Raw genomic sequence first — 9,763 nt, 5'->3', positions numbered from 1 at the left:
TCGGCGTGCCCCCCCCCACCGGCCGCGGGCCGGGAAACCCCCCAGCCCCTGCCCCTGCCCCCGCCCCCACACCCCTGCCCTCACATGCGCTGACAAGGACAGGGGGTTCTGGGCACATCCTCGAAGACCCGGTGCTCCGGCCGAATGCACTTCTGTGTGCACGCCAAGCCTAGCCCCGACATTCTCTGAAATCCCTACTCACATGGTCTTGGAGAAATTAAAGTCACACCTTGCTTTTGTGATGGCTACCATGGCGACAGGGAGCACAGGCTCATCCCAGTCAGAAAAACACACTAGGGTGCATAAGCCCCAATGGCGACACACGCTCACCGGACATTCCGAGGCCGCGTGACCGGCCACATCTGTTCTTACAGTGCTCCCGAGAGGGTGGCGGATGCACGTGGGGCCTGGCCCTTGGAGACACCCCGACAGTCCTCCGACAGTCCAGGGCGCTCATCCTGGTTCACGGGGTTGCCATCGCTTCCAGATCACATGGAACCCGTGGTGTGGCCGTCCACACCGCTGGCCTGCACCCACATCATCCTCTGGACTGGGAGGGCCGCCTGCGCCCTCCGCCCCCTTCCTTCTCCGGCCAGGCTCCAGCTCGCGCCCCTCTGGTGCCGCCCTGTTTAGGGCCCAGGCCAGGAGCCCGTCACCCCAGGAACCCCCAGAATGCAGGACGGAGCACCGGGCCTGCTGTCACCACCGAGCAGGTCAGGCACACGAGGACACCTGGGGAAGCTACGGGGACCTGACCCTCTAGCACCCTAGAACGGCAGTGCCTGCCACCAGGGGATAGGCACCTCACCTGTCCTTCCTCCACAGGGAGTCCCTGACCTCCCCAGCTTGCTGTCCTCACCCCTGCAGGGCTGCTGCTACGACCCTCAAGCTTCTGTTCATGGCAGAGAAGGGTGCAGGAAGGCCGGCAGCTCCTGGCCCGGGAGCCCTCAGAGACTCTGCCAAGCCGGACAGACCTCACGGATGAGGCGCACACGCTTACATGCCACATGCGCCTGGGGACAGAAGAGACCCAGCTTGGTGCTAGTGATAATACACAGCTGCTCACGTGGCAGGGCTGTCAGGACACTGACAGTTATCTTATTAGGATTGCTGTTCCTAAGCACAGCTGAATAAGCCTCGCAAACCCTCAGAGCATCAGCAGCTGTGGCGGGGGTCGGCTGGAATGCACATGTTTAACTTCGCAGCAAAGTCAAACCTCGAAGGCATGGAGCGACAGAAACACTGTGAGTGTGCGTGTACGAGGAGGAAGAGACTGGGCCACGTCCACGGAACCTCGGAGAAGGCAGGCTGGCAGGTGGGGGTGGCAGGGGCAGTGAGCCCAAGCGGCAGGTCGGGGGCGTCCGCGCCAGTCTGCACACTGAGCCCCAGGCCGACGCCCACCTCTCTCCAGAGTCAGCGTGCCCGAGCGCCCGCTGCACCAGGACCCCGTGCTCACGGAGGACAGGGAAGCACCACGGGCTCTGGCAGGGAGCACCGAGCCGCACTCACCGGGGGGAGCACGGAGCCGCACTCACCAGCTGGTTCTGGTAGGCCGTGACGGCGGTGAACACGGTCTCCGGGAAGACGAACGTCCGGAACTCTTCGGACTTGAGGTTGAGCAGCGAGGCCGTGTGGTCTTTCTTCTTAATGACGTGCACCCGCGGCTGGTACTTGTGCATGGAGTTCAGGATGATCTGCCGCAGGAGACGGACACCTGAGCTCACATGCTTGCAAAACCGCAGCGAGGCCAACAGACACCCATCAGAGGAGCCATTTTGAGTTCAAAAATCTACACTTTCGAGTTCAGTTTTAAGATTAGAATTTACCCTTTCCATTCTTAAGGTAAATCATTTTCACAGAATACTTTAGGTTGCTATTTGAGGGGGCGGAGATGCACTTTAGCAACCGTGCATACTGCAGACCTGGACCCCAGAGCCCGCCCGCCCGAGCGCTTTCATCTCGGCCCCGTGACTGCAGCTCTCCAGTCTAGTGCTTCGCAAAGCAGTTCTCGCCGCACCAGGCTTTGGCGAAGAGACAGTGTGACCCTCGTAGGGCAGCGAGGGAACGAGCCCAGTAAATGCGACTGCTATTATTGTCACTGCATATGACAGCTCCCTGATCCCAGGCCTCCAGGCCTGAATCACAGTGACAGTCCTGTAGCTAATGACACATGCCCTGTAGCTAATTAAAGTTGTCAAGTACTTACAAAAAACACACGCCCCGACAGTATGTGTCACTAAGAGAGGGCATTTTCCATGTCGTTGTAAAGTATGAAGTCACTATGTCCTATGACATCGGGGCCCCCAAATTCACTTTGGGACATGAAAGGTTTCCCTTACCGCCTGCCCTGCTGCCCAGACAGCTGCTGAAATCTACAGTTGGCGTCTTCCCTGCTCAGGGAGCTCCTTCCGAGTGCCCCCCACCCCCACCAAGGCCAGCTCTGGTGGATCTAGGAGCACACGCCCCACGTGCTCAAAGCTGGCCCTGGGCGCACACTGGGCGTCGCCCCTCTGCGGGCTCGGCACACAGGGACGTGCGGGGTGAGTGTGCTCGCTGACGTGAGCAGTTAGCGATGGCTGCCGGGGGTAATGAACACACCAATCTCCGTGTACGGAGGTGAGCCAGCTTGAGTTACAGGGCAGTAACCGGGCTGAGTATGAGCAGCCACCTTTCTGTGATTCCAAACTAGGACAGGAATAGCCGAAGTGATGAGAGTGCAGATGAGTCTAAACCAGCTTGTAAGAAGCGGGTCGGTTCTCCCTGCACACTGCGTTTACTCCCAGGAGCAAAGCAGTTCTCGCCGCACCAGGCTTTGGCGAAGAGACAGCTGATGTCCAGCGCTAAAGCTGAAATGAGCAGGGCCGAAGGCGAGCATCTGCCTGCCAATGCTAATATGAGAGGCCCTGGCACCCACGGCGTGTTCGCACAGGCAGGAAGGCTCTCCAGATCACACTCACTCGCACAGACCAAGATGGAAACTCCCTAGGCATGAAATACACGCCTCTCCTCTCCATCCGGCACCCCGGCAGGTGCATCCCCGGAGGAGAGCTGCACACGGCCTGACTGCTCCAGCCACGGGGACCAGGCACGCTCACAGAGAGTGGGCCCGCATCACCCAGGGGGACAAGAACGCTCCAAGCACCTGCGAGAGGGGCTTCCTCGGGATGGTTCCAAGAACCAGGCCAAACAACACAAGATAGAAAGCTCTTTCCTCCAGTTTTCAGGACACTAATTCTGCCGGCACAGGGCTCTACTGAATCGTAAACATTTTTAACTCACGCCAGGCAGATGTGCGTGCATGCCCAAGATCCTGAGGGGAGAATGGAGAAGGGATTGCGGCGTGGCCATCCCCCCTGGAGGGTGATTTCTCTCTTTCTGTCTCTCTGCCTCTCTCTGGCTGGCTGGCAAGCACATGCGCCCAATAGCAAAAACCCCTCCAAAAAAAAAAAAAAAGGTGTACATTTATACCGACATCCTTAAAGATCAAGGTCAATGATCTTTTGCACACTTGGTACAAGAGAAGCTATCTACTGCTCCCAGCGTCCCCTCTGCACCTCCAGCAGAGCCAGGGCTAGCCCGGGCACGCCGACTTGGTCACAATGAACCCGTGCTGCGGGCAAACGCGGTGCTGATGCCTCCGTGAGCTCTGGGCTCCAGGTTCAGTCAGCCATTGTGAACTGCACCTAGAGCTCTCTACTTTGCTATTTACTTAAGTCCACCTTCTCGGGCTCCAGCCACGGAGGCACAGGTGCCAGGGTGCTCTGCAGTACAGGAGACCTGTGGGAGTCCAGGTTGGGAGCCTGGGCCCTCCCGAACACACCCGTGACTCTGCCTGGCTAAACGGCTGCAGTGTAAGACTATCAACAGTACCTGTCTCTGTCTCTCCCCTTCTCATGAAACAAATAACTAAAGTTTAAAAAGTGGTTATGGGGAACCAGCAGTTAGCGTAATGGCTATGTCGCTGGACTCCCACGTAGTCGACCGCGGTTCGTGTCCCGGACCCGGTGGCTTAAAACTCACGCCGGGCGCGTGTGCGTGCGTGCCCAAGATCCCGAGAGGAGAATGGAGGAGAAGGGATTGCGGCGTGACCATCCCCTCTGGGGGGTGATTTCTCGCTTTTCTGTCTCTATGTCTCTCTCTGTCTGTCTGGCGAGCGCACGCGCCCTACAGTGAAAATCTCTCCAAAAAAAAAAAAAAAAGGGGTTATGATGAGAAATCAAAGAAAAAATAAGGCACACAGCATTCCTGTAAATGACCCTCCGACAAAAGCAGTCGGGGTCCCGTGAAGAACACGTGAACATTTTCACAGAGCGACTCAAACGTGGAAGGCGGCAAGTGGATGGCGGGAGGAGGGGACTGAGGACGTTCTGGGAGACTCGCCCCTCCAGCCCAGGAGCTGCAGTCCAGGCTCCATACTCACGTGGCCATGCTGGTCCAGCTCGTTGTTGGTGAGTTTCACTTTTTCAAAAGACACCATCTGCTTGAGCAGCTGCTCACCAGTGAAAGGGGAGTCGGGGTGCACGTAGAGCCTAGGGACGGAGGGTGGTCGGGACATGGTTGAGAACGTGGTCTCTGTGGGCTAGCAAACATCATCGAAAGGAACGCAGAAACTTCATACACATAGGTTTAATTTGCTCCATATGCACCGAGTTTTGTAATACCACAGTGCTAAAATAACCTGAAACAGCTCACGTATTTTTGTACGTACTAACGACCTAAAAGGGGTAATACTTCATGTTTGCTTTTATCTGCTGAGCAAGCCAGTTTGCAAAGGTAGGTTGTTTTTTTCCATCTACCTACTGAGCTATCACTTGTTTCTGTCAAATACGAATCTTAATGTAAGTATTTTCAAGAGAAAGACTAGGTTGTACTAATAGCATAAGAAGTGCATATTATATAAGAATTGTCTAAAAGCAATGAAAACAAAGAAGTTAAAAGAAACCATTTTAGATCATTCATTTATTCAAACTTAAAAGTAACTCAATTTGGGACCAGCAGCTGGTGGAATGGTTACCTCGCTGGACTCCCGTGTAGTCAACTGGCATTTGAGTCCCAGATGCAGTGGCTTAAAACTCACACTGGGCACATGTGCGTGCATGCCCCAAATCCCAAAAGGACAATAGAGGAGAAGGGATTGTGGGTGGCCATCCCCCTGAGGGGTGATTCTCACTTTCTCTCTGTCTCTTCAGTGAGTGCATATGCCCTATAGCAAAAATCTCTCTCAAAAAAAAAAAGGGGTTATGATGGTAAATCAAAGAAAAAATAAGGCACACAGCATTCCTGTAAATGACCCTCCGACAAAAGCAGTCGGGGTCCCGTGAAGAACACGTGAACATTTTCACAGAGCGACTCAAACGTGGAAGGCGGCAAGTGGATGGCGGGAGGAGGGGACTGAGGACGTTCTGGGAGACTCGCCCCTCCAGCCCAGGAGCTGCAGTCCAGGCTCCATACTCACGTGGCCATGCTGGTCCAGCTCGTTGTTGGTGAGTTTCACTTTTTCAAAAGACACCATCTGCTTGAGCAGCTGCTCACCAGTGAAAGGGGAGTCGGGGTGCACGTAGAGCCTAGGGACGGAGGGTGGTCGGGACATGGTTGAGAACGTGGTCTCTGTGGGCTAGCAAACATCATCGAAAGGAACGCAGAAACTTCATACACATAGGTTTAATTTGCTCCATATGCACCGAGTTTTGTAATACCACAGTGCTAAAATAACCTGAAACAGCTCACGTATTTTTGTACGTACTAACGACCTAAAAGGGGTAATACTTCATGTTTGCTTTTATCTGCTGAGCAAGCCAGTTTGCAAAGGTAGGTTGTTTTTTTCCATCTACCTACTGAGCTATCACTTGTTTCTGTCAAATACGAATCTTAATGTAAGTATTTTCAAGAGAAAGACTAGGTTGTACTAATAGCATAAGAAGTGCATATTATATAAGAATTGTCTAAAAGCAATGAAAACAAAGAAGTTAAAAGAAACCATTTTAGATCATTCATTTATTCAAACTTAAAAGTAACTCAATTTGGGACCAGCAGCTGGTGGAATGGTTACCTCGCTGGACTCCCGTGTAGTCAACTGGCATTTGAGTCCCAGATGCAGTGGCTTAAAACTCACACTGGGCACATGTGCGTGCATGCCCCAAATCCCAAAAGGACAATAGAGGAGAAGGGATTGTGGGTGGCCATCCCCCTGAGGGGTGATTCTCACTTTCTCTCTGTCTCTTCAGTGAGTGCATATGCCCTATAGCAAAAATCTCTCTCTCAAAAAAAAAAAAAAAAGACTCGATTCAAAGCTTGTGTCTGTACGTGAGGAAGGAGTGACCAGTCAGCCTGGGACCGGGACCAGAGCTGGGAGCCGGTCGCTCTTCTGGGTACATTAAACACTACTTTCATCATCATCTGCTCATTAAGCTAGTTATAATAAGGTGTATATGCATAGAATTATTCAATTTGTTTATTTTTAAAGAGCTTAATTTAAAAAAAAAAAAAAAAGCTTTGATGAGAAGAAACCGATCAAGTATTGGACCATGTGTGGGCAAGGCAGTGTTTCTGTCCCTGGCAGTAAATGCACGTCACTTGTGTACTGTGGTCTCACCCACAGGACTCCTGCAGGGCCCAGGCCTGGACCCTCCTGCGGCCCTTCCTGAAATCAGAGGGCATTACAGAAGTAATGCCGGGCAAGGGTGGAGGGAAGGTGATGCCACAAGAACGTTCCCTGAGATGTTGGTGTAGAGAACAGGAAGTGTGCCATGGTGCACAGAAGGCACTAAGACGCGTGTGTGCCCGGCTCAACCCACACAGCCCGGGAGGGGCAGAGCGCAAAAGGGAGAAGGGGACTCTCACCAGACCCACAGCCAACCCAAGCGGCTCCGAGTGCGTGTGTGTGCATGTGCGTGTGCGTGCGTGCGTGTGTTTCACGAAGCACTCATAGATGCTCTTCAGTGAACTTATCCTTCGAGGGCACGGCCACAATAGCATTGCAGTGCCATCCCCTGAGGCTGCAACTTTGTGGGTACTCTTGTTTTTTAGGATTTTCCCTAAAAATATTTCAGCCTTATTTAAAGTATTAGAAGTTGTGGAAATAGTCCCGCTTCAAGTGTTTTTAGCATTACACTTACAATTCGTAATCACATTATTAATGATATTAACTATTTACATATGAACTACTTTAAGTAAAAGGTCCTGTACGGAAATGTGACATTATTTAAGTCGTGAATAACGTCTCATCTATTACGATCAAGTGGTACTGTCAAACGCTATTTCTTTTAGTTAGGAAGGACAGATGATGAACTTCGGTCCTCAGTAACATGCTTCGTAGACTTAGAACCACGAGAAATTTCCACCGGAAGTACCAAAATGACCACTTCCCAATTCCTCCCTTAGGAAGCTAGAAAACATAGCAAACTACTTCTCTCAGTAATAATAATAAATAATAGTTGCTTAATTTTTTAGACTCTCTCCATCCCACAATGCACAGAACATTTTTTTATCTAATATTGATATAAATAAGTTAGACCAGGATGAATGAAGAAGTACACAGGAAGCCCCTCCTCTCGCGAGTCCTCCAGGGACTTAAAATTCCAGCAATAGCTTAAACATGCTTCAGTTCAGATAGTGCACTGGTTTGAGTTCTCCTCTGACCCGAGCAGATTAGTAACATAAACAGAGTATGTCATATTTCCAAAGTCCTGCTGGCCTGCCCCAGTGGCTCGTACCTTCAGATAGGGAGGAATGTGTGTTAACTAAAAGCGACTCACTGCTTAGAGAAAGACTAGGAAGGGAAAAAGAGAGTTTGCTTGTAAAAATCGTTGGGAATCTGCTAAAATTTTTCTCTCTCTCTGGTTTAAAGCAATATTGAAAAGTCTGGGAGGAAGTTTTAAAAATAATTGTAAAATGACTTAATGAATAGAACGGAATACTAACTCTACTGACTTCAGCATTTACGGTAAACCTGGGAATCTTGCTTAACTGAAAACATGAATTGAAAAATAATGTCTCAGTCCTGCTATACAGAATACTGGTATGGAAGGGCCGGATCTCCTTCCTAGTCGCTATGATCGTGAAAAGCTGAGAGACTACTTTCATCCCGTCTCTCCGCCTCGTGTACTAGGGTACTGACGTGCAAGAATGCGACCCATGCCCCTCAAGAATGGGTGCACCGGGCAGGGTCTGTGGGCGCCCCTTAGACCAGGCTCCAGGAACCAGCCCCAGCAGCTTACAAAGTTTCTAAATCGGTCAAGTAAACCCTTTGCTCGATTAATGACCAGACTTCATCATAAACCCACCTAAAGGCTGGGAGAGTCGTCTGGGAACTCAGAGTGTGAAGGCAGGTCACCTTCCCTGCCCTGCATGGCACAGGCCGGTCCCAGGGCCTCAGCTTCTCCCGCCCTGTGGGCAAGCACAGCCCTCCCACCCCGCCAGGCTCCTCTGAGTGGTAACCACAGCAAAGGTCCCTGTGTCACTTTGAAAGACAGGATGTCCTTTAAAATGACTAGCAATAAATGCCACCAAATAGACACACAGTCCCTCGTCCATGGAGCTCTATCTCATACGGGTATTACCCTGTGGTTGAATTACACTCATCCACTAAAAATGTGACAGAAAAAAAAGATTTTCTTTTTTCTTTAAAACCTCTGAGCCCTTTACTAGTCGGAAAGGACCAAATTTTACGAAAATGATGTTTGCTATGTGCAGATGTAACCATACAATAATAAATATTTACAAGCAACCACTTGCTCAGATGCCCTTCCACGGAGTGGAGGATAACCCCTTCCCTTGGCCCTTGGTCCGGTCAGTGTGGTTAAAGTGACATGGCAGAAATGCTGTCCCTATTCAGAATGGGTCTGCATTTCAACCCTGAAACTGGGGTTTGAGGAAAACGTGGAGGTGAACTGTAATGAAAGGTGGATTACAGACAATGTGACTGCTAGGGCCGCCCCAGAGAACACCCCCAAGCCACCTGCCACCGGCCAATGGACGAATGCACACAGGACCAGACTTCCCCCTGGAAACGGAGCCACGCACCTGGCTGGCAGGGGTGGGTCGGCCTTGCCGGCCACCAGCCAGGAGGAGCGGTGGTAGGCGTAGCGGTACCTCTTGTTGTCCACTGGCACGATGTCCATCAGGACTATGTACTTGGCCTCCGGGTCCACTCCCGAGAAAGACACCCGAATGGTGGGGAACATCCTCCTGGCAGAGACAGAATCAGTGGGCCTGTTCACACGGCCCACAGCCCACCAGCTGCCCGGCCCCTCTCCCTCCCAGTGAAGTCACAGAGATGTCCAGAGACGGGATTGCCTAGTCGCTGATCTGTTCCTACTGTGGGGGGACAGTTCCCCCCCCAGAAAGTCTGCACTCCAGGGAACCGAGCCGCAGTCTTAATTCCCAAGCACCTTAGGCTTGGAGGACTGAGGTCTTTCTAGTGCTGAGCTGCACCCAGGAGAGAAAACTGCTCCTGCAAAACCAGAGTCAAGAGCGCAGGTTTGGGACCGGGAGGATTGCCCAGGGTCCAGAGAGCTGGAGCCACTGGGTTCTTGGTCCCGCCTTCCAGGTCCCGGCTGCTGGTACTCCCATCCTGCACTCCCCAGCAGCCCAAAGCCCTTCGTGGCGCTGGAAGGCCCAGGGCGCGCCAGCTCTCCTTCCTAGGGGAGTGTCGCCTACAAAGCCCGCGCCTCCACCCGGGTCTAGTTTTCGTCTGTAACGGGCATGGCAGCTTCCACAGTGGAGGCTGGTAACAACAGGGCGGCTACCCCTGTCGCGGCGCCCC

The 9,763-nt window shown here is 52.3% G+C and overlaps 1 protein-coding gene across 2 annotated transcripts in view; it reads right to left on the bottom strand.

Moving 5' to 3' along the window:
• TBX20 (T-box transcription factor 20) overlaps positions 1-9,763 on the bottom strand; it is a 48,186-nt gene that overhangs the window by 33,973 nt on the left and 4,450 nt on the right. For both annotated transcript variants that reach the window (XM_006143028.3, XM_006143029.3), the window contains exons 3-5: positions 9,022-9,186; positions 5,456-5,564; positions 1,536-1,694 (exon numbers count right to left, since the gene is read on the bottom strand). In XM_006143028.3, coding sequence (XP_006143090.1) covers positions 1,536-1,694; positions 5,456-5,564; positions 9,022-9,186 — 433 coding nt within the window. The remainder of the gene's footprint in view (positions 1-1,535; positions 1,695-5,455; positions 5,565-9,021; positions 9,187-9,763) is intronic.

Source organism: Tupaia chinensis, unplaced genomic scaffold (genome assembly GCF_000334495.1).
Source record: "Tupaia chinensis unplaced genomic scaffold, TupChi_1.0 Scaffold000088_1, whole genome shotgun sequence".
NCBI classification, from domain to species: Eukaryota; Metazoa; Chordata; class Mammalia; order Scandentia; family Tupaiidae; genus Tupaia; species Tupaia belangeri.
This window is presented reverse-complemented; position numbering and strand designations above follow the sequence as displayed.